The sequence below is a fragment of the Miniopterus natalensis genome, chromosome 11 (assembly GCF_054644295.1).
Source record: "Miniopterus natalensis isolate mMinNat1 chromosome 11, mMinNat1.hap1, whole genome shotgun sequence".
Taxonomy (NCBI): Eukaryota; Metazoa; Chordata; class Mammalia; order Chiroptera; family Miniopteridae; genus Miniopterus; species Miniopterus natalensis.
In genome coordinates this window covers 10,210,511-10,235,474 of record NC_142091.1, presented here as the reverse complement: position 1 = coordinate 10,235,474, position 24,964 = coordinate 10,210,511, and the positions used below count along the sequence as shown (strand labels likewise).

General features: G+C 50.5%; 1 protein-coding gene across 2 annotated transcripts in view; it reads left to right on the top strand.

Annotated features, from left to right (window-relative positions):
* Positions 1-24,964, top strand: part of ZBTB16 (zinc finger and BTB domain containing 16) — a 174,919-nt gene that overhangs the window by 106,032 nt on the left and 43,923 nt on the right. Inside the window, exon 3 of one of the 2 annotated variants that reach the window (XM_016208941.2) lies at positions 11,390-11,476. The exons of the other annotated variant lie outside the window; for it this stretch is intronic. Coding sequence (XP_016064427.1) covers positions 11,390-11,476 — 87 coding nt within the window. The remainder of the gene's footprint in view (positions 1-11,389; positions 11,477-24,964) is intronic. 2 annotated transcript variants of the gene reach the window in all.

Here is a 24,964-nt window from a genome sequence, read left to right as displayed (position 1 = left end):
TGAGTTAATTTCTTACTGTTGACACTCACTGGCTGTGAGACCTTGGACTCGTGAACTAAGCTTTCAAACATCAATTTTCACATCTATAAAATGAGGATAATCTTAGAACTAATGGGAGAATTAAATAGCATATAGCATGTAAAGTAGTACAGTTCTTATTTCATAATAAACATTTATACATGTTATTGTTAATATTCTTATTACTATCTATGCAGCAGCAGCGTCAATCCTCATTGCAGGGCAACCTTTGCAGGACCCCCTAGGACCCTGGGACCAGAAGAGTTAGGGTGCAGTTGCCAAGTGTCAGTTACCACTGTTAGGCTCCTTCATGTGCATCACCTCATTTAAACCTCCTGACAGCCTATGGCCTCCTTTCTGAGTGAGTGCTGCTCCCTGGAGTTGTGCAACTTCAAAGTCCCACTTGTGGGATAGGAGAAATGTGTCATTACCTCTTTAGCAGGTGAGGAAACTGAGGCTCGGAGAGGTTTGATTGCTCTGGCCTGGAAGTCTGGGAGGGCTGTGGCATGGCTTCGTGGTGGAGCTGTCGGTGCTCCTGTCGGCCAGGTTCATACAGCTCACAGCCAAAGGAACAGTCAGTAAGCTGTATGCAGACCCCTGCTCTCAGTTTTTTGGTGCAGTGGTTATCACCCCAGTGATAGCATTGAAGCCCCCAGAAATGCTTTGCTTCTTGTCAGTTGTTGAAATAGGATATGGGTACTAGAACTGGGAGATCACTTTGTAAATTATATAAATGTCTAACCACTATGCTGTACACCTAAAACTAACATAAAATTATGTTGAATTAATTGAAAAATAAAAATTTTAAAAGCAAAAAAAAGAAACACCTATGGTAATTTAACTTAAAAACAAAGCACACACACACATAATTGGAAGTGGAAGTGGAGAGAGATTCTCAGAGTAGGGAGAGAGCATGAGATTCTGGGAAGAGACGGAATGAGGGAATTGTGTCTATAGGGATCCCTAAGAGATCCCAGTGTTGTGAGAAGGTGGCACACCTTTTGGTCAGTGAGCAATGAGGAGGAAGGCTCCTGCTTGGGAGAAAGGGCGGGAGGACCAGAAGGCACATGGGGCTGAGGAGGGCTGGCCCCCTTCCCTCTGAAGACACCTCAAGTGAAGACTTAATTGGCAGGTGTGCTGGGGATGTTAGGGGCCAGGTAGTGGCAGACATTAGCTTGAAATTTGTGGGCAGGTGGGGTTTTGATTCTGGCCATCCCCCCGGGAGGGGCCTGCTTTTGCTTTCTCCATAGTTCAGGCCGTATTGCTGAACCCTATCCTGGGGAGATGCATGTTGGAGAATCCCCCCCAGATTTCAGGTGAAGGCCTGGGACAGATGACTCTGAATGTGCTTTGGGAGAAAGGAGCAGGGGAAGTGGGGTTGAAAGGAGAGGAGGCCAAGGCTCAGGTAACAAATAGCTTTGAGGCTACTATATCTGAACCTCTCATCTGAGAACCCCCAAGTGGACACTAGAAAGAAGACAATTGTTGATGTCCAGGGGTTGAGGGGATGTCCCATTAAATCATGGCAGAAATCCCCCTGGGGTTTTCTGGCCTTTTAACTTGACTCCTTGCAAATGCCAAGACTGCGGTGCTATCTCTTTTAAACAAAACAAAGCTATGAACACCCGAGATTGTCACTGCTCCCTGGAACTCAGGGGTCAGTTCTGCCTCAGGCTCACAGGCTCAGCTTGTCTCGTCTGGCTGAGTCCCCCCAGCATCTGGACCCACTGTTCCACTTTGCCTGCCCCATAGAGCAGGCTCTTCCCCCTGAGAAGGAATCCCGGGCTGAAGCGGGAGCCCAGCCCCAGTGGCCCAGTCAGCACCTTCCCATCACCAAGCTGTGAGCCTCTGAGCTCCTTTACAGCCACATTTACTGTCTTTGTCATCTGCTTCCAGCTTCTCACACAACACCATTCATCTTTCGTTCTCTTTTAGAGTTGTCCCAACTTAAACGTGTCATTTACAGATGGAGAGATGAAGGGACTCACCCAAGGCCACACGGCTGGGACAAGGGCAGTCGGAGTGCTGAGTTTATTTCTCTTTGTTGCTTCAGGAAGGTTGGTGCGCCTGAGCCACAGAGCCCACCATGAGCCAGTTACCCACCCGCCTTCTGTCACAGTGACCCCTCTGTCATCCAGAACGGCTGAATACCCATGTACAGGAGCCCTGAGAGTACGGTCTTGCCTCTCCAGGCCATTTATCCATTGCAGGTGGACCCACCCCCCCCCCGAACTGTGGGGCCAGGAGTATTATGGGCTGGAGTTCTTGAAGGCTCCGGCTGGAGGGTGGCCTCCTAGAGCTTATCAACTTGTTGAAGTGAAATTCTTTCACAATCATAGTACCTATTCGGACACCTAGTATGTACCAGGAGCTTCATATAGGTTCTTGTCTAAGCTGTCTGGGGATTAATAACCCCATTTTAAGAAGGCAAGGGAGGCTACAAAGTGGATGTCAGGGTGTACCACCTGTGGCCAAGGAAGCCCAAAGCCGCTGAGGGCTTCCCCTCGGGGAGATCCCCAAGTTGGCCCAGCATGTCTGGAGGCAGCCTAGTCCGTCACAGCAGGCTCACATTCCCGTTGAGAGAGGGTTTGTGCCATCACATTGGTCACCACCATGCCCTGATTAGCCAGTCACAGAGGCGGCTGGGGAGAAACAGGTGAAAGGCAGTGCTAAGGCGATGCTCCGAATCAGTACTTGGACTCCAGGAAGATTTGTAGGTTGTTTTTATTGGTTTCAGAGAGAGGCAGGGAGAGAGAGATAGAAACATTCAAGAGAGAGAAACATCGATCACTGTCTCCTGCAAGCCCCCTACTGGAGATCGAGCCCGAAACCAGGGCATGTGCCTTGATCGGGAATCAAGGTGACAACCTCCTGGTACATGGGACGACACCTAACCAACTGAGCCGCACCGGCCAGGCTGTTTTCACTGCAGCAAATTCACTGTCCTACTTGTATTTTATTTAAAATAATTCACCTCGGGTAAGTTTGTACTCACCTCCGTAGGGTGATAATGCCATCAAAACTTGGCCAGGAGTGTTGGGAGCGGCTGGAGAGGTGCCATTTCTTTGATCTCGTCCCAGGGCAGGGCGACCTGCCCATCCTTACTTATGCATTGCTGGTTTGTGTACAGTTCCTTGGAGGTGGCAGTCATTAGTATCGTTTGGCTTTATCTCCCAGTTCCTGGGGAAAACCTGCAGAAGACTGGCTCAGAGTGGGTGGCTCTCCTCCCTCCTTTTTCTCTCTGTGTTTTGCCAGCAGTGGTAAGAATGTTTTAAATGCTATGTTTCTTGCACACATTTGATGTCTGCATGGGTCTTGGACATTGACATTGGGGGAGAAGGTAAGGTAACAATGATCTAAATGAGAGCTGGCACTTAGCAGTATCGTGTGCTGGGCATGGTGTTAGGGACTTTACATGTGCTATTGAAATTAATCATTACTCAACTCTGTGAAGTCCCTACTGTGTGCCCACTTCTACAGGCAAAGAAACAAGCCCAGAGAAGAGAATTAGCTTGCTCAGGGTGGTAGCTAGAAGTGGTAGAACCAGGGCTTGAGCCCAGGTTGGATTGCGTGAAGGAGTCCTAGCTTCCTGTGTAGCTGTAGAGTGTTTGTACTGGCCAGGGGCTGTGTTCCTAAGGCTATTGGGTTACTGCTGGTGCTAAAAGTGGTAACAAAGGAGTTTCCAAGGCTCTCTGGGCTGAGAATTGAGTGGCAGGAACAAGGGACAAGGTGGACCTCTGTTTTCTCGTGGGACATAAGAGGACCACAGGGTGCCAGTGAAAGCCAACGGCACCAGGACAGCACAGAACCTTCTGATGGAGTGAGGTTTATTAGGTGGGATGAGAAATGTCTTCTCACACTAGAGCTGCCTCGGTGTTGCCTTTTGACCCATTCCTAGGGCTTATCGTCTACAGAATGGACATTTCGCCACATGTGAGGCATCCAGCCTCTGACCAGGCCACTGATGGGAAAACGATTCTAGAGACCTGAAACCCTGCAGCCTCCGGCTACGCCCCCGTCTCCGTGCCCAGCCTGGGAGCCTGTCCCGGCGGCTTTCTCAGTCCTCCGTTTGATTGAGGCCCTGCCCCATTCGTTCATTCACCCTCCCGTCCCGCAGAGGGCCAGACTGCAGACCTTTCTCCCCCTTCGTTGTCGTCAGTGTCCTGGGCCCGTTGACAGGGCCGGTTGTTTTCCAGTCAGCCCACATCTGCCCGGCTGCTTCCCTCTTCCCACTCCCCTGAGTGTGCGCACCTTACAAAACTCTGGGTCCGTATCAGTGTCTGTCGTGTTGACAGAGGAGAAGTGTTGGGGAGAGCGTGCCTCCCAGCTGCTCTCGGGGAGCACACCTCTCCTCGAGCGAGAGAACAGGCAGTGCCGGCCTCTGGAGCTGGCAGCCCGCGCTGTTCCCTGTCTGATAAGAGGTACTGTAAATAAAACTGTACACCGCGGTCCGCTGGAAAATGCCCGCGTCTGTTCTCATTGTTCTGACAGCTTACGCTTTTTTTGGGTCTGCTGTTTTGGTACACTCTGTACTTCCTTATGTAAGCAGGCATGCATATCTCATCAGAACATTCAAGATGTTTATTTTAAAATCTCAAGGAATTAAAAGAAAAAGGACACGTTACTCAACATCAGATGCTGGCAAAGGCTGGGTGTTTTTCCAGTGGTTCCTGCCCCCTCTTATTAGCATGGGGGTGGGAGAGATTTTGGAGAGGGAGGGGCTTTGAATGTTTTTCTTCTCTCATTGGCTTCTGCCTTATTTACTTTAGAGAGACACCAGCCCACATCTGCTTGCTTTCAGCCTCTCTTCAGCCTCTCCTCCCCTCCTAGATGCTTGGGACCCCCGCCCGGCTCTGGTGGGGAGGGCAAGTAGGAGGACCCTGTGCTTTGCCAAGAAGGAGAAGCCAGGGGTGGTGAGGGGAGGGCAGCTGCGGGGAGCCCGGCGCTTCTGCTTCTACTGGATTTCAGCTCTGTTGTCCTTGGATTGCTGGCCGTTTAGAGAAAGCTTCGGGGCTTTGAAAGCACTTTCCTGGCATGTCCCTCAATTGATTCCTGCGAGTCGGATGATCCTTAGCTCAGAGCGAACAGGCTGCCACACAAGGAGGCCTTAGACCAGCTCTAGCCTCCATGTGGGCTGAGGCAGCTGCCTCCTTTCTCTTCACCTGCTTTGCACCCCCTTTCTCCTCTAGCCCTTGCCTGGCTTTCTGGGAGCATCAGGAAGTCGGGGAGGAAGGGAAGAAGTAGAGGTCTGGGAAATTCAGAACAGTGTAGCCCTTAAGACGTCCTTGAGCCCTCACCTGCAGGACCCCTGGGAGACCAGCAGGGGCAAAGGTGTCTGTCTGACTGTCTCTTTTTTTAATGCTCACCCAAGGATATGTTTTTTAATTTTTTTAGAGAGAAAAAGAGAGAGAGGGGGAGAGAGAAACATCGATCGCTTGCCTCCCATATGCCCTGATTGGGAATCAAACCCACAACCTAGGTATGTGCCCTGACCGGAATCGAACCTGCAGCCTTTTGGTGCACGCTTCAACCAACTGAGCTACCCGGCCAGGGCTGTCTGTTTGTCTCTGTATCGCTGACTCTCAGATAAACTCAGTGCCCGGGCTGGGAGTGGGGGTCAGTTGGCAGACCTCTGCCAGCCAGTTGAGGTCCACTCTTGCTGTGGGAGGGCTTCTTAGACAGGTGGCTCCTGAGCATATGGAGGGAGGGTTGGTTCTTTGCTGCAGGGGTGTGAGTCCTGGGCAGCTGGGCAGGGAGCAGAGGGCTGATGAAGGGAGATCTTGCTCCAGAGGAGGCAGCCAGCCCACTTCCTAGCCTTTCCTTTCTTCTCCCCGCAATTGCCTGGGTTCCAGCCAGAGGCTGTGGGCCTTGAGTTCTGAAAAAAGGGCAGTAGAGAACCCAGTAGAGTGTGTAGTAGAAGGACTCTGCCACCCCCTAGGGGACAGCCTGGCAATGCCCTGAGTGCCCACGGCCCCTTCCCAGATCAGTTCTGCACCTGGAAACCTTTGTTTATCAGGCATTTAGTGAACATAGTCTGCGTGTCCGGCAGGGAGCAGAGCACTAGGGACGGAGAGAGCAAGACAGATGTTGCCCACTCTCGTGGAGCTTGCGGTCTGCGGGGACGATGGAGCAGAGCCCAGCAGCTCAGGGCTGCGGATGAGGCTCTGGGGCTCGCTGGGCTGGTGTAAGAGCCGGGTGCTGACTAGCTGCCAATACTGACAGGCTGGTCCTGTGACAGATATTCCTGTTCTCTCAACAAGACAGTCACTCACCTTCAAATCAGAGGGACAAGGTGTGTGTGCAAGATTATAGTGAAATATGTCTTTACAAATGTGAGCCTTACTTCACATAAGATAAATGACCCCCAAATAACTGTACATCGAATTTCAGTAAAATCAATCATGCTTTGCACAGAGGAGTTCTTCAAAGGAATCGTGACCCAAGCCTGACTGGCTGTGAGAGCTACTCCCTCCTGGTTCTGCGTATCTGCCCTCAGACGGGGGCCGAGCACTTTACCCACCTTGTCAACCCTCTAAGGGACTACTTACTCCTGCTGTTCCCATTTCCTAGATGAAGCAACAGGTCCATTGAGATTAGGCCACTTGCTGAGGGTCATTAGCTTGGCTGATTTGAACTCTGATCTATCCAACCCGAATCTGAGCTCTTAACTACACTCTGCTGCTTCGTGAGGTAGAAATAACAGCAGTGATACCTTAGGTCTGCAGAGTGCTCGGGGCATAACAGAATTGTGTGTTTGTCAGTGTCCATTACCTTCTCCCATCCTTAAACAACCATGAGCAGGGCAAACAGGTGTGGTCATCCCATTGTACAGACTGGGAAGTAGGTTCGTTGAAGTGTGTGATGCCACAGCAGCGTGTGGCTGAGCCAGGCCCGGGACCAAGCTCTGCCCACCTGGACCTTGCCGTCACCACCTCTAGTTCACTAAGATCTGTAATTGCCAGGAGGAGAGCCCGGGTCTAGCCCACTGCATCCTGTGGTTCTCCCTTTGCTATTTACTCTCTCCCTCCACCCCACCCCCTCCTTCCACCCTGCCTGTCTCTGTCTCTGTCTCTGTCTCTGTCTCTGTCTCTGTCTCTGTCTCTGTCTCTGTCTCTGTCTCTGTCTCTGTCTCTGTCTCTGTCTCTGTCTCTGTCTCTCGCTCTGCCAGTCAACTGCATTCCCAGCGGCCCCCTGCCCTGCTGTTGCATGCAATGGGCTTTCCCGCATAGTGGTGCCGCTTGTCCTTGGTGTCAGCTCACGTGAGGCCTTCTCTGACCACCCCATGTAAAATAGCACCCCTGGCCCTCTCGATCCCCCTTCACTTAATTTATTTCTCTTCTTATCACTGTCACCACCTTTTTAATGTTTAACTTTTAAAAATATGCTTTCCTCCCTGGAATGCACGCCCCTTGTGGACAGGGATTTGTCTCTTGTTCATGTGCTTCAGTTCCCCTTTGGCATATATTTAATGGACACCCAGAAAACATGCCCTGTATATAGGGAGGACATGCTGAGGGGTGGCCATCCCTGAACTGTGCCCTGGAGTTCTCCCCGCTCCAGGATGAGCTTTGGGAAACTGTGGGGCTCACTGCTGCCGACATGTCCATATGCACCTGCTGGGTTTAACTGGCACCCCCTTCCCCCCGCACCCCCTCGCAGCGCTGCTTTATAAATGTACCAGTGGCTGAATGATGTCACCGTAATGCATTTTGGGAATAGCCATGTGGTTTATACACACTTGAGTTGTTTTGAATGCAAACCTGACATCATACCGAAGGCAGCAGCGAACAACATATGCACAGTAAACAGGCAGAGACTGTCTTATTGATTAACAGATGAGGCCTCTATTATCGATCAAAGCTTGGCGAGGAAATTTATCACTTTTAATTTCAGGGATGCCAAACATTTCTGCCTCTGAGCCAGCCATTACTGAGACAATTTAAAGGCGCAAGCCTCCCTGGGAGAGGCGTTAGAGGGGTTCTGCCTCCCTCTGCTGTGTCTGTGCCCTGGAACTGCCCGTTAGCTGTTGGGCTCGCCCTGGGGGGGGGAGCTGGAGTTGGAGTGGGGTGTCCTGGGGCTTCCTGGATGGGAGCTGACGCCCATGGTGTGCATGTGTGAGGAAGGTTCTGACTGGAGCGGCTGAGGACAGGGACTTCCACGCACTCAGCTCAGTTTTGTGACTTCAGCAAGGCAGGCAACGCGGGAGGACTGAGGACAGCCAGATGTGGCGAGGTTCGGGCCAGGCCGGCGACCTTGCCCCGACCGCGTGCGCTGATCTGTTTCATCTTCCTCTGCGCTCGGCTGGTGGTACACATCCGGCCCTTGGTGCCCTCCCTGCCCTCCTTCCTTCCTCTCTGCCCCTCGGTCATCACAGCAGCGTGGAGGCAGCCACATCCATGGCTGTCTTCTAGGAACCCTCTTGCCACATCCCTTTGAAGCGGAGCTCTCGGCCTCCTCGCCCCATCGCGGCCCCCATCGCGGTCCCCACAAGGTGGCTTGTTCCCGGGGGGCCCTCCTCTTTCTAGACCCCACTTCCCTCCTCAGGCCTCCCTTCCCTTTTTTCTATAGGGAGCCGTGAGAACTGATAGAACCAAAAGGAGAAATACAATTAAAATCCGATCCCTTACAGATCCATGGAAAATCATTGCTGGCTAATGATTTGGGTCTGGGGGAGTTTCTCTTTGTGAAGGGCTGGGGCCGCCCCCGCCCCAGTCTTCCCACTCTGCCCATCTGCTCTGAGGCTCAGGCTGCATTTCCAGTATAACTGTCACCTGTATGCCACCTTTATGACACAGGGTGACTGCGTGGACACCAGGCTTCTTGGCTCTCTTCATAGCTCTGTGAGCCCCCTCATAGGTCCTTGGGCCCAGGGATGCCCTGCAGCTTGAAGGGAAACCCAGAGGGATCCTGCTGTCCTCCCTGCCTCCAGGCAGAATTCAACTCCAGCACCTAAAACAAATGAGAGTATTTGCTTTTAAAGCATCTAAGGAAAAGTGGTTTCTTGGTGCATTTTATCATTCATTCGTTTTGTCAGTCAACAAATGTTTATGAGCACCTACTAAAGGTATATCCTGCTCAGTAAGGTCAGTGCCCTTGTAGGGCCCAACATTCTAGATCTACTCTGAGACTCTTATACCCTTCACTGGCAAGAACTGCTTTATTGGTGTTAATTTAAGACTGTATTGGTACAACTCACATTCTGAGTTCTAGTCCTAAAGGGTGCTCAGATAGTCCAAGGCAAAGGTTTTGAACTTTCAAAGAGCAGTGGAACCATTTTTTCCAAGTAGAATTTTACACAGAACCTTGATGCATACAAGGGGTACCTTGGATTTTCACTCCTTTGATTTGGGAGAAGGAAGCTGAGAGCTCACCTTCTTATCCATGAAGCATCTTTGCAGATGGAACCCAGGACGCTGAGGGGAACAAGGGTGAGGCGCAAAGGCTCTGATGTCAGCTGCTGGCTTCGACTCCACCTCTGCTGTTACCCACAGTGGGACACTGGGAAGCTGCTTCACCTATCTGAGCTTGAGTTTTCTCATATGCTAAGTGGGGGGAGTAATAGTGTGTGCTTTAAAAGGTTTTTAGGGTCAAATGAAATGATGTATCCTGCAGTGTGTGATGAAGCCTCAGGAAATAAATCTGAGATGCTTTGAAAACAGCACTAGACTGTTTCTACTACATGTATAAGAAGTAATTCTGTCTCCTATGAACTTTGATGCAAAACCAAAGCACAGGCTCACTTACAGGAGTGCTAAGACATGTTGAAAGGAACAAATGCAATGACTGATTGGGGAGGGCAAAGCAGTGAAGGGCTGGGGTGCTTGGTGCATGCATACTCCAGTTTTGGAAACAGAATGGGACTGGAATAGACAGAGGAATGAGACCAAGCATTACTGAAGCCCAGAGACTCAGGGAGGGTCGAGTGGTGCCCACAGAGGGCCAATGAGGACAACTCCCTACGGAGCTGGGCTGCTAACTGGGTCAGATTATGGAAGGCCCTGAAGCCAAGAAGAGGGATTTAGAATCCAGGCACACTGTGAGCCGTTGTATCTTCTTGGGCAAGGAAGTATGAGGAATCCAGGGCCTCTAAGGAGCCTGCATCTGTTGGTTGGATCAGAGGGCAGCTGGTGGTGTAGCAATCGCAAGGGCTTGGGTAGGGACAGTGATTATTGACATGCAGTGGGAGAGATGCATCTAGAAGACATTTGAAAGAAAACCGTCAAGGCTTACAAAAGTGCTCCCTGGATAACATGTTAGAGTCTTGAAGACTATTCGCAAGCGGTAAAAACTCCTGTTTATCTTGACATGACACTGTCGTTTTGAGCCTTGCAAATAAAGTTTACCAAATTGAATTGCACTGAATTGGTTAGTTTATTCCACAAATATGATCAGGAATAGGTTCTCACTGGGCATCAGGCCGATAACGGGATGACATGCTCCCCACGCTCCCTCCCTTGGGAGCCTGCAGTGTGTGGGGGATGGAGACTGGGCCACAGGCATTTGTAAGAGAGCATGGTGCGGCTCTGACCTGCACCCTACAGGGTGCTGTGGGAGCAAAAAGAAGGGCTCCCTCTCCCAGGCAGTGGGACAAGGTAAGGCAGCTGCTGAGGAAATGATGAGTTGAGGCTGTACCGTGGGGACAGGGAGCGGGGCAAGAATGCCAGAGACAGGAGGTACAGAGGGATGTGCGGAGACCTTGCGACGAATGAGGAAGGGTCCGGCTCGTCCAGGGAACCGGAGCAGCTCAGCAGGGCTGGGGACGAGAGAGCCGAGTGAGGACAGAGAGACAGGCGGGAAAGCTCAGCACGTCAAGAGAGCTTTGTGAGCATCGCTAGGAGTTTGGACTTGACCCTGAAGGCACTAGGGAGTCATTCAGATCTTTTAAATGGTCAGCTGTAGGCGATGGCTGGGTGGACTGGGGGTTCAATTCTGGACACTGAGTTGGGGTTTATCCAAGCAGAGGATGTTAGGAATTCTTGTTTTCCCGTGAAGTATAATCTAGACAACAGCACGTTTCCCTCGTTGTATCATTCACTCCTTTTCATCCTTCACCTGGAGCCAGCCCCCCAAAATCCCCTTCCTCCTGGGGTGTCTCAGCGGGAGCCCGGCTCTGATTGTCTTGGTTATTTGGGTTTTTCCCCCTTCTCTCCGAGAGGGCCTAGATAGGGGAACTTGGAGCTCATTTGGGTGGGGACTCACATCTTGGAGGGTCTGATCTGGGTTGGCTGCTGGGGCCAGGGATTCTCTCTGACTCCCTTCATAGGTGTTCACCCCCCTCCCCCAGTGTCCACCTGCACGGTGTTGGCCCAGCACCCCACTTCCTAATGGAATGTCACTCTTGGACATAAATGACTGCTCCTCTTTCTTTCAGCTGGTGCCAAAGCCTTCGTCTGTGACCAGTGCGGCGCCCAGTTCTCGAAGGAGGATGCCCTGGAGACACACAGGCAGACCCACACTGGTGAGTGGACTTTGATTCCCATCCCAGGTCCTCCGCAGTGTGACAGCACGTGCTTATGAGGTATCTCGGTGGCACCCCGTTTCAGCAAGGTGATAACCGGTCATCCATCTCCTGGGAGCCGTGAGTGGGGCTGGCTGTGCCAGATTCGGCTACTCTTGCACCTGGGGCAGCTGTGACTTTGCCCCATAAGAACAGTTACCCTGGATTAGGCCAAGATCTCTGTCTAACAGGCCACTGAGGTCCCATCTTCACAGAGGCTTCTACTACTCCTAGAAAGTCTGTAACGTCGCCTAAGCATCCCCTTCCCTCCGAAGGGTCAGGGAGGCTCTTATGTCCCATGTGACTAACTCTGAAACCCTCCTGTGGCCGCAGTGGGCTGGTCCCTCTGCGAGGGTCGAGTCATGGTCTAAAAGAAAGCAGTGTATCCACAGGGTGCGTCTGAACAATATTAACAAAGCACAGTATCGCGTCACTTGTCTTCAGAGCATTGGTTTCTCAGCGCCAGCAGCGTCTCGTCATTGTGATCGGCGGCGTCACCATCGTGGGTGTACCTCGCGCTCACCCGATGCTCACAGTGCCGGGCCCTGTTCTCGGTGTTCCCTGACCCCATTTGGCCAGTCTTGCAGTAAACTGTAGGGCAGCAGGCGACTCCCATGTCAGAGACGAGGAACTGGGCTCAGAGGACCACAGCGTGACTTGCCCGAGTGAGTGGGGAAGGTGGGAGGGCACAGCTCAGGCCGCCTGCCCGGGGTTAACCCTGGCTCTGCCGCTCACTGTTTGCAGCACTGTGGTTAAGTTACTAAAACTCTCTTAATTTAATTTGGGCTTCCTCATGTATTAGGAAGTGGAGTAATAATAGTACCTACCTCTTAGCACAGAGTGAATAAGATATTTTATTTGAAGCGCTTTGCTGAGTGTTTGGCCCATAGTAAGCATTCAATACGTAGTGGTAGGTGTATTCAGTTTAATAAGTGTTTGAGTTTTTCTAATGTTCCAGCACTGTTGCACGATTTAAGGTGTAGTAACATACGAGACAGTATTTCTCATGGAACTGATTCAAATAAGGAGAAAGTATAGGCAAATCAGCGTGATAATGTACTGCCAGGTGATGGTAAGTGCTTAGCCACAGCAGGGTAAGGGTAGAGAGTGATAGGGAGAAAAGCAGGGTTTTAGGTCACATGCTCAGGGAAGGCCTCTGAAAGGGTGACATCCGAGCACAGTCCTAAAGGGAGGGAGCGGTACAAAGTTCCCCAAAATTTGCAAATGATACATCTGATCAGGGACTTGTAGTTATAAAATATAAAGAACTCTTATGACTCAATAATAAAATGCAGATAACCAAAATTTAAAAATGGCCAAAGGATCTGGGTAGACATTTCTCCAAAAATAAACAGTGAGCATGTGGAGTGACGCTTGACATCGTGAGCCATCAGGAAATACAAGTCAAAATCACCATGAGGCACTACTTCACACCCGTTAGGATGTGGCTACAATAAAAATACAGGCAGTGAGAGGTGTTGGCGAGGATGTGCAAAATCAAAGCCCCCGCACGCTGCTGATGGAAATGCAAAATGGTGCAGCCACTTTGGGAAACAGTCTGGCAGTTCCTCAAAAAGTTAAACAGAGTTACCATGTGACAGAGCAGTGCCACTCTTAAGTATGTACCCAAGAAAAATGAAAACATACATCTATACAAAGACTTGCACGTGAATGTTTATAGCAGCATTATTAACAGTAGCCCAAAGGTAGGGATAACCGAGTGTCTCCCCACTGATGAATGGATGAACAAAAGGCAGTTTCTCCATACAGTGGAATAGTATTCAGCTATGAAAAGGAATGAAGTGCTGACACATTCTACAATACAGATGAACCTTAAAAACATTATGCACTGTGAAAGAAGCCAGGCACAGAAGGCCTCATGGTGTATGATTTCATTTATATGAAACATCCAGAGGAAGCAAATCCATAGAGACAGAAAGTAAATAGAAAGAGCCAGGGGCTGGGGAGTTTGGGGGAAAATGGGGGTGATGCTAATAGGTACAGGGGTTCATTTTTGAGTGATGAAAATACTTTAAAATTGGTTGTGGTGATGGTTACACAACTCTGAATATATTAGAAACTATTGAACTATATATAGTCACTCTTAACTACATGGATTTGAACTGTGCATATCCACTTACATGCTGATTGTTTTCAATAAATATACCTGTATTGTTTTTGATCTGTGGTAGGGAGTCCGTGGATTTGGAGGGCTGACTCTATGCATTGATCTACACCATTTTATACAGGGGACTTGAGGATCCATGGATTTTGGTATCTGTGGGGGGTTATGGAACTAAATCCCCCATGGATACTAAGGGACAACTATGTTTTGGGGAGTCAAAAGTTATACACAGATCTTTAGTTGCATGAGAGGTCAGTGCCCCTAATCCCTGCACTGGTCAAAGGTTATCTGTACGTTAAAAGCATGAATTGTACATTGTATGGTAATGAATTATATCTCATTAAAGCTGCACACTTTAGAGAAGGGGGAAAGTAGCTCATTACAGGGTTTGAATGGAGTATGACATGACTTGATTTGTGTGTTTGAAAGATCACCCTGCCTCCTGTGTTGATTAAGTGACCACAGGAGTGTTTCAGTTGTTAGTTGCTGTACAACAGTTGATTGAAGCAATAGTGTCTTTTATCCCGGGCAGTTCTGTGGGTTGACTGTACTCACTTGGGCAGTTTTCACCTGGGGTCTCGCATGGGGTTGCAATCTGGTGTCTGGCCCAGAGTCATCTGCAGACTCGCCTGGGCTGGTGTCTGGAATGGCTTCCCCAGTCCCTCGTGAGCTCTCAGTTCTCTTCCAAGTGCCCTCTCTACAGCAGAGTGGCCTGGACTTCATGATAGCTCCAGGTCCAAGAGTGAGGAAAGAAACTGCCAGCCTCTTAAAAGCTGGGCTGGGAACACGCACCATCGCTTCTGCCATATTTTATTGATCAAAGCAGCACAGATCAGCCCCAGGTTCAGGGGTGACGACTAGAGTCCCCTTCTGAGAAGCAATGACGCATATAGGGAAAGAGGAACTGATGGCAGTCATCTCTGGAGTCAGGGCTCGGCCATCACAGGGGATAGGGGCGGAAGAAGGAAGCCCAGTGAGCTGCTGCTATTATAATTATTGTCCTAAGTACTCCCTTGTCTTGCCCCCTCACAAAGCTGTCTCTCCCTAGTGGAAAACAAGCCTCCTAGAACTGGTGTCATGGGCTTTGGACTGGTGCTGCCCTGGCCCGTGGCAGTGGGAGGAGAGAGCCCTCCAGGTGAACTATTAACTCCTGTCAGCGCCTGCCCAGCCCCGTTACAGGGAAAGTGACTTGGCCAGGTGATCATGTTCAGGGTTCCAAAGCTGGTTATCTTGAAGGCTGGGGAGGAGCCCGGCCTCCCAAGGCCCCAGCCAGTCTCTAGACCACATGGAACCAAGAACCCCACTCTGGAAACCCCGCTCTGGGGCCGGGGAGACTGCTGTGGGCCAGCCGTGACAAGCAGCTTATTCTGTCCATCCATATTAAACTTGCAGGAGCAGGAGCAAGCTGCCCACTCAGCCAGGGCTAGGGGAGAGGCATCATCCCTGAGGGAGTGGTAAGGGGGCATTTTGTTCACAAGCAGACCCCTCACGCTTACTGAGCACCTTCTTGTGCCTGGCACTCACTAGGGACATGGCAGTGATCAACACAGACACACTCCCTGCTCTTCCCCCTACCCCCAAGCAGCTTTCTCGAGATATAATTCACATACCATATAGTTCACCTGTTTACAGTGTACAGTTCAGTAGGTTTTGGTATACTATTCTGTTAATTTTTAAAACTGTACTAAAATGTATGTAACATAACCTGGCTGGTGTGGCTCAGTGATTCAGTGTCAGCCCATGCACCAGGAGGTCACAGGTTGATCCCGGGTCAGGACACATGCTGGGGTTGCGGGCTCCCTCCCTAGTAGGGGGCGTGCAGGAGGCAGCCGACCGATGATGTTTCTCTCATATCAGTGTTTCTATCTCTGTGTCTGTCTCCCTTCCTCTCTCTCTAAAAATCAATAATATATAAAAATATTATTAAAAATCAACATGTTTCAAAGTATATGTAACGTAAAATTCGTCATTTTAACCATTTTTAAGTGTACAATTCAGTGGTAAAATGACTTTCAAGCCTGTTTTCAGATTTTGGGTGTTGATTCAGCTTTGAAAGTCAGGACGTGTCCTCGGACCAGTGACTTTCTAGGACTTACTAAGTCAGTGAGAATTTCAAAGCAAACGGTCAGCACTTTCCTGAAAGGGGTGTTTCCGATGTGACTGGAAGGAGCCTGGATTTGGAGCCAGAAGCCGGGGGTGGGGCCTCTACTCCCCCACCTGGTAGGTGAGTGACCGTGACTTGTCACTCATCCTTGCTGCCCTTCAGCCCCTCACCTGCGGAAGGAGCACAGTGCCCATCCCACGGCGCAGGGCGGGCCAGCACCTAGCCGTACTCTCGCTGTGTCTCCAGGCTGAGAGCTGGAGCTCTAGGAAGAGGAGAGGAATGGAGCAGATGAATCCCAGGGAGGCTGAGAGGCGAAGCTTTGGGAAAGGCCTCCTCGAGAAAGGCGCCGCCAGCGGGGCGCTCCTGGGCAGAGGCGCAGCCGCAGCCTCATGCTCGGGCAGGCTGGGCAGCCAGGTGGCTCTTCCCACGCGTGGCAGAGCTCGCGTGTCACTCTCTGCGCTCTTTCAGGCGGAACCCAGACAGAGCCTCAGACTTCTCTAATCACTGGAAGAACATAACTGGAAATGTACTTGCCATCTCTGTTCTCAAAAAGGGACCCCCTGATGAAGGGAGAGGCCTAATTACCGGGAATGCTGAAGGTTACACTAAATGTATTGGACTGGGAAAAGTCACCATGTGCCAGGCATTGTTGGAGAGCCAACAAGAGAGCAGAGAGAGCGCTGAAAAGGAGGAGGAATGGAGACCCTGGGACAGTAAAGGAATGGTAGTGCCACCTTGTATTTCTGACACTTTAGTTTATAAAACACTTTCCTGTATTATACCCATTTAACAGATGAGAAAATGGATGTCTAGAAGCCACCCACTAGGAAGTGGAGAGCTGGGACTTGATCCAAGTCCAGCTCCAGTGCTCCTTCCACAACTCCCCCCTGCCTGCACGTTGCCTTACTGTTTAAAGAAAGCATGTCAGAGACCATTAGGCTCATGGTCCTGATTTGGCAGGGCTCTTTTGGATCCCTGTGACCCGTTTGATTAAGAATCCTCAACACCCTGATGCCCACGTCTGCCTCCTGAGAGAGGATACAGTTTCCCTGAAGCAGACTGGTCTGGCAGTTCCATGCCCAAGGCCGCCATATGGGGACTTCACAGAGCCAACATGTAGCATTGCATCCGTGGGTCACAGTGGGGTTGTACGGGTATTCTTCACCCTGGAAAGTAAATTTAGTAGAAAGTATTTCCAGTTCCATTTTAGCCAAAAGACTGTCATCTTCACATCTGACCCTTTTGACCCCACTTAGCCTGGATTTCTATCGTGGTGCTGGACTCCACCTTGTCCCCTCCCTCCAAGAATTTGTGGGCTCACGCTGGGGCTCAGGGAGGCCACGCTGTGGTTGGGCTGGGCTTGGGCTCTGTTGCCACACTTCAGTCTTCTGTTTTGGTACAGCGAAGACACTGAGGAGATAAACAGAGATCACTTTACACCTTTTATATTATGACAAATACATATTGCAAAACACTGCTGCTTCCAAAATGTTTGGGTTGCAGAGCAGCGAGGAATTAACAGCTACGCAGCTCCCGCGATGCTTGTACTTCATTTACACATCAGAAGGTTTTTTACACTTTCCAGTAAAATAAAAAGTGAGAAGGCACACATACATGCGCTCACTGGTGCGCGTGTGCGCACACATACACACACGCACACATGCCCAGTGCACCACTTGGGTTCTATATCAAGAAGGTCTTAAATTAGTAAGTAGTTCTTTAAGTGCAGATAAACTGATAAATACCATTAATGGCTTAATTTATATTCTGGGTTTGAAATTTGACACATGGACACTATCTTGGCTCAGGAAACACAAGTGGGTTTGTGCCAGAGGTTTTAATGACCGATCAGTAATATAAATTGCTGCATCACTGAACAGAAATAGCTTCTCCATGTCATTTGATCTGGAAACTTCTCTGGCCAGGCAGCAGTTAATAAATTTAAAAATAATTACCCTCTTTATTCAAAGTCAAACTAATTAGGAGTGGTTTTTACAAATCATAACGTTGTCTAAGCCACTGTACATCCCCATTTGGGACTTGAACAGACCTAGGGGCAACAGGCGGGACTGATGGCATGAATTAGAGGGCAGGGGAGATCCCTGGGCTGCTGAGCTGAACCGGGGTGGGGGTTGGGGGGGGCGTTGGGTCAGTCTTTAGCAGCCCTGTGGGGTAGGGAGGAGGGCTCAGTGAGGAGGCATTGGGGGTCACCTGTTGGAACCTTCAGCTTTTTAAATCCATATGTGGGGAACTCAGAGCAGCGCCTTCCGGTGGTCTGAATGTGGGGAGATGGGCCAGTACTGGTGGGCCCGGCTGGAGCCTACAGAGCAGGAGAGGCAGATAGATGTGCACACGGGTCCTTGGGGAGGGTGGACCTGCCCAAAGGCCAGGGAGTGGGTAGGATGGTCTCTAGAGGGCTCTGCTTCCTGGATGAGGTTGAGCCTTAATAGGTAGAGCAGGTTTGTCTTGCAGGCTTCAGGGAAGAGGGACCCGTGAGCCTGAAGACAGAGTATAAAGTTCAGGATTTTTGGTGCATAGTGACACCCAGAACCTTGGATCTGGTGCCACACTGTCTAGTTTCAAATGCTAGCCCATCACTTTCAACTTTATGATCTTAGGGAGGTTGTTTTAACTTCTCTAAGCCTTGTTTTCCTCTTAGTCACATGGGCACTGATGGCATCTGTCCTTTAAGGGGTATTGGGACGATTTACTCTGATAGTTCATGTAGAGCATCCAGTGTAGGCCTCATGCAGAGTCAGCTCTCAGTGAGTGGTAGTGGTGGTGATCCTCATGGTATCACCAGGATTCGTCGGCAGCCATGGGGGCCACCCATTCCCCACCCGGGCAGGGAGAGGTGAGGGCCTGGTTGGTGGTAATGGTGGTGGAGGAACAGGAATGGTGGGGTCTTCCAGGGTCCCTGACTTGCTCTGACTGGGACGTTTCCATGTGCCCACAGAACTGACGGCCGCTGGAGCCATCTTTGTGCAGTTGGGGAAGGTGGGGGCAGAATGAAGGGCTAACATGTGGAACAACCTCACAGAGCAGGTTCTTGTTTAAGGCCCTAGTGCCTGAAAGCTCAGGGGACCACCCCTACCAACACCTACACAAATGACACATGGACCTAGGCCAGGCCGGCTGCGGAGCTGGGATCAGCACAGCACCACGCAGGTGTCCACCCTCCAGACACACAGCTCAGAGGAGGCCTCATTTGTCAGTGCCCTTGAAGGCTCAGGAGGTCTCCACTGGTGTCCTGCCCATGTCTGTGGCCATCAGGAGCCCGGGCATTCTGATCTCCTTCCTTCCTGTATTCAGGGCCCTCCTGATGCCCAGATGAGGAAAAGAGGCAGACACAGATGGCTAAGGTCATTCCTGGGTTAAGAGTTTGGAGGCTAGGAAGAGTTCGGGGGCTAAGGCTTCAGGGATGCCTTAGAGGCCCAGGACTCTACGTTAACTGGATCTCTAGACCTGTTCCAAAGTAGTTCAGCTCTCTCCTCTAGCCCCTAACCTGCCCCATAAGGCCTGCCAGGTGAGTGACTTGGATTTGCTGCCCATCAGAGTAGTCTATGCAGCCAGTTCATTTTGTCATTTCTCATTCACTTATTTCCTAAATTTTAAAGTTCCTGTTATGTGCAAGGAGGTTGGTAAACCCAATACCTAATGGTGAACAAAACTTGGGCCCTGCCTCTTTGAAGGTACAGTGTTGTGAGGGAAATGAGCATGTAGGGTAGACTTGATTTGGGAACAAAGAGTACAGTAGCTACACTCTAATGGATACTTGGGAGTCATGATTTATTAAAGCCTCAGTACAGCCTAAAACCTAGACATTTTTTCCTCCCTCTCCTTCACTAGAAAAAACTGAGACCTGGACAGGTTAAGGAAAACCAGCCCAAGGTGGAACTAGAAAGTGGACCTCGGGCTCCTGCACCCCCGAGCCCATGTCGTAATGCTCTTCTTTTCCCTCCCTGTGGGGGCCTGGGCATTGAACCCAGTATGCACACCCAGGGAGTCAACTCTGCCCTTCAGCAGCCTAGGAAATTGGGGCTCAGAAGCCCATATTTGAAAAGGGGGTCAGTTAAGAACAAACAAGCCAAGCTAGAATTAGGCCCCACGAGTTCTTACTTCCAGTCCAAGGTTCTCTCCACCCTGACTACAAAATAAGGACTTTCTTTTACTGGCCTAGAAAAAGTTGCTTAGTTTCCACATTCCTGTGTCACACAGGAAGCATTCAAGCAGATGCAAATGTTGAGATGGCGGTTCTCATCCTCTCTGTGTTGGCTGCAAGGGGATCCTGCAGACCAGGAACAGCCAACATACCTGGCCTGGCGGCGAGGGCAGGGGCTGTGCTGTGGGATCCGCTCGCCCCTCTGGCAGGGAGCAGGCGCTGGAGGGAGCCCTGCCCGGGGCCCTGCATCTCCACCGTGAGGAAGGCTAGAAGGCTCCTTGCTGCAGCATTGGAAGGAAGAGGTGGTGAGGGCCCGCGCGGGCACACACACTCTGCAGCTGTGTGACCACTCCCTGGGAAGGTGCAGAACTGCACCCCCACCTTGGTGGTGTCTGCTACCTGTTTACCCCTCTCTCACTCCTGAAATGTTAATATGTTAGGAAAAGCTTCAGGGACAGTCTCTGATTCCAAACTTCAGGGTAGAAAGTGAAGTCCTTGTTTGGAGGACTTTCTGTGGCTGGTGAGCATGGGAGCAGTAGCAGGCAGGAGGGGACTTAAAGGGGAGCAGCAACATTCTTTCCCTCAGGGTGGCTGCCAGCTTTGCTCCTCTCCTGCCCAGAACCTGGCACAAGGGGCAGCACTGGGCATCGAGTGACCACGTCAGGGTGGCTGGCCCCTGTCCCACAGCAGAAGGAAAGCCAGCAACTGTTCTGGCCCCTCCTCCCAAGGTCAGCCTCCCGATGCCTGGCCCCAGAGGAGCTGGGGAATGGAGAGGGGCCAGGTGATGAGAAACAAGTTAATCTACTTAAGACTTTACGTGGAAAAGGTAGGGAAGCTTTGAGCCCCTGCCCACGCTGGAGGGTAGTGGAGAGGACAAGGTCATACGCAGACACGTGGACTCCATGCAGGTCGGTTGACCTCCTCATTGAAAACATAATAGCATTTGACTTTTCTAAATATCAAGGGTGATTTGTATAGCATTTCACAAGGTGTGCCAAGAAATCGAACATGAGAAAGCTTGAGCTCTGGAGCGGCCACAGGACGTCAGAGGCTCTTTGGGAGGGAGGGAGAGTCATGTGCTGCTGTGGGTACAGTCGGTGCACCAGCAGAGACCTAGGCTCGACCTCGCTTCATGCTGCTACTCAGAGGCATGTCGAATGCCTAATATAGAGTTGTATTTCCCAGCACAGGGCGCCCGGCTCCGTCGGAGCTGCTTGCTGTGGAGTAGGGAGGGACAGTCCAGCTGTCACCTGCTGGCCCAGACAAGCCATTCTTCTCTGCTGTTCACCCTGGTGGCTCCCGGGCCCTTTGGGGGAGTGGCAGCACTTTTTTAATTAATAAACTTAATTTTTTTAGAGCTGTCATGTAAACCTAAAACTGAGTAGAAAGTACAGGGTTCTCATATGCTCCCTGCCCCCACTTGTGCCCAGCCTCCCCACCATCAACACCCCACCCCACCCCCGGCGTGGCGCATTTGTTACACCGATGACCCACAGTGGCACATCCTTACCACCCGAAGTCTACAGTTTACATTGCGGTTTAGTCTCGTATCCACCATAGTTGTGTCATGCAGAATGGTTTCACTGTCCTCAAAGCCCTCCATGCTCTGCCGGTTCACCCCGGTAGCTTTCATGTGAAGCATTGCTGCTTTGGGTGCCAGTGGTGGTTGACTGTCTTGGGGTTTGACCCCAGGCAGGCTTTGTTAGGAAAGGTAGACATCGTGAGCTCCTGCTTTGTGCCGGGTGTGTATGCTGGGCCCTGGGACAGAGGTGCAGCAGCCAGCGGGGCTGACCGGGTCCAGCCTTCACCACCCACCCACCGTGGCAGAAGGGATGCTCAGTGTTGTTGTGGGGGGGTAGTGTGGCATTTGGGAACAATGACGAATCAGGAGAAAGGAGAGAACTGAGTTCTTATCCTGGCTCTGTCACAGGCTTGCTTTATGACCTGGGACAAATTACTTTGTTTATCTGCCTCTCAAATGTTGGGTGTAGGAATTAGGGGGAAATACTGTTTGGGGGTTTTTTGGTTCCAGGCATAGTCTGCGATCCTGACCTTGTGTCAGTGGTCTGCATTTTTCTCAGCCTCGGTTTTCACATTCGTAAACCACGATCAACACTATATGATTGTCGTGAGGACTGAGTTAAGTAGTGCATGTCCAGTGCTTGGCCCGGTGATTGGAAGGCAGGGCACGGGCCTTCAGTGCTGGCTCCTCTCTCATTGTTTTTAATGTCTACAGTTTCTGTCCCTCCTCAGTAGTTAAGTATTTGTTTCACTTTATTTAGAAACTTGGTCAATAAAAATGTAAGTGCACACTGTCCGAAGAAGGGATTAAAGATGAAGGTCTTTTGCCTTTTAAAACCTATTCTAGAACTTTGAGGGGAATGATAGAAGCAGATCCCGAGCGTGGTGTTCGGAGCGTGGCCTGTGCCTAGACTGCTGCCTGTTAGAGATGCCCCACACGTCGCACCTCCCAAGGCGGGCTCACTGCCTGGGCCGCTGGCGAGGAACCGGGCTCAGAGAGGCTTAAGTAACACGTCTCGTCCAGGGGAAGGACTGGGATCCAGGTTTGGGGGCCCAGTGGTGAGTCTGATGGGACTTTGGGGGGCACTATCGTCCTTACTGTTCAGAGCTGCTCCTCCCTTTCAGCACTGTCCTTGAGCCAGAGTCCCGACTGTCACCCTCAGCCCTACTCTGGTCCCACTCAGCTCTCCTCGCGCACGTGCCCGGGCCCCCGAGCTCTCCCGTCTCCGCTGCTTCCAGCTCCCACTTTCCCCTGACTGCCCTCCCCTCTCCCTCGCGACACCACCGCTGCCGATGACAGAAAGGAGTTAATAAAAACCAATGTGTAACTGAAACTTGAAAAGCCATAAATCGCCTTGTTTTTTCTAGGATGTTGGTAGCATTTTGATTTAATAGTTGGACAAACACAAGGGCCTATTTTATTCCGAGTTTACAGGCCTCAAGGCTGTTATTCCTCCAAATTTAATAGCATTGAAATTGCAGGGTTTGCTATAATTTGCCTATCGCTTTCTGCTCCGCCATTGATGTTTATTGTCGGCGGGATGGAATCTCAGTCCCACTCACTTAGATAACATGTCTGTTAAACATTTAGATAATTGTGCTATCATTAACTTGTCACATTATTTTAGAGATTCAAAACAGAAGCAGGGTAAGTAGAGGTACCAAAGGGGGTAGGGGTGGGATGGGGGTGACAGGAGGAGGAGGGGGAGGAGGAGGGGGAAGGGGAACCTCTCCTGAGTTAAATCACCAGGAGATATGAGGGTCGATTTCAGCCTTGACCTTGCACCAGGGAGTCTGAGTTACAGTGTGAGCTGCAGAGTTGTGCCGAACCGGGGCCGGCCAGCCCCTGGGCCGGTGCGGCAGATGCTCAGAAACCCTCAGTAGTTGTTTCATCCCTAGCTTTGGCCTTCAGGTACCAAAGACCAATTCTTTAGCTTCCCCTAATGATGCTGATTGCAACCTTACGTGTAATTACAAAGCATTGAGAACCACCTCCATGCCCACAGGAAAAGAATCTGTGCATTATGGTACCTGAGTTGGAAAGATGTCCACAGTGTTTGGGTGATAAAAACTGGTTAGCAAAAAACAGGTTCTATAGTGTGATCCCGTTTCATATAAAATGTGGGAGCCATCCTGTAAGATTTTGTAAGGCTCTATATCTGTTAACAGTAATTATCGTTAGAAAATGGAATTACAGAGCAAAAGGGGTTTTACTTTCTGCTTTATCTACTTCTGAATAATATTTACTTTTACTTATATAATAATTATTTTTTACAGGCATGTATCATATATAAATTAAAAAGTTAATGTCATACTATAAATAAGAAAAGTATCACCTTTGAGTCTCATTTTTCTATGGAGAAGGACTTCTTCAAAGAAAAGGCCACAAGTGTAACTAAATAGGTTTTGAGAGAGATCAAATGTTAAAATCTCAGTTACACTGGCAGGTGCCTCAGTTTCCCACTGCTAGGTCAGATCAGTGCTAGATGGAGAACTCAGTGCCCGTGCCAGCGCTCACGGGTCACAGCAGCTGTCCTAGTTAGTTCACTGAGGGCCTGACAGAGGAAGTGGGTAGCAGAGATTGTCATTACACCTCAGTGAGGACTGAGCTCACACCTGGAGGGGTGACAGGCCTGGGGTAGATGGGAATGAGCTCCCACTCCTCAGGGTGGGGGATTCTGGGAGCAGCTAAATAAATGTCACTGAGCGTGACCTCCAAAACTTCCCCCCAGAAATTCGGTGGTGTACAGCCCCTGGTCCCCTGGGGTGACAGGTGTGACTGTGGTCTGGCTGGCTGGCTTTGGACACCATGGTCTCTCCTGCATCCCCCGGGCCTGCTCCGCGACTGGGGCAAGAGAACTCACTGATTGCTTCTCACAGCTCGTGCACCCCAGTGACACAGAGGAATAGGGAAAAATGAACAAGTCAGAAAACAAGGGTTCATGCTGCCATGATTGTGCTGTAAATAATGCAGATATTTAGGCAGCGTGAGAGACAAACAATGTAAATATTTTATAGACTGTAGGCTAAATAATGCTTATATTTAGAAAAGCAGCCTAAATATTTCATATGCCGCAGCTCAGATTCTTGCTTAGAGGGTCAACAGGACTGGCGAGGCCCGTGGGGTAAGGGTGGGGGTACTGGGGAGCCCGAGTGGAGGGGCAGAGGAATATAACACTTTGCAACAAAATACTACTTTGCAGTAAAAGTATGTGTGTGAGATTGGGGTGCAACAAAGACAGGCAACGATCAGTTATTAGGAACCCAAGTAGTTGGAAGCCTCAGGTTTTTTAAACCATTGTTAAATATCCTGTACCCTTTTTTTAACGTGAGAGACACATGACAACCTAGTAACAAGATTTTATTTTTATAAAGCAATTTCCAATTCAAGAGAATTGAAAACATACTTCCAGCCCTGGCCAGTGTGGCTCAGTTGGTTAAGCACTGTCCCATGCACCCAGAGGTCACCGGTTCAATTCCTGGTCAGGGCACCTGCCCAGGTTGTGGGCTCAAACCCCAGTAGGGGGTGTGTAGGAG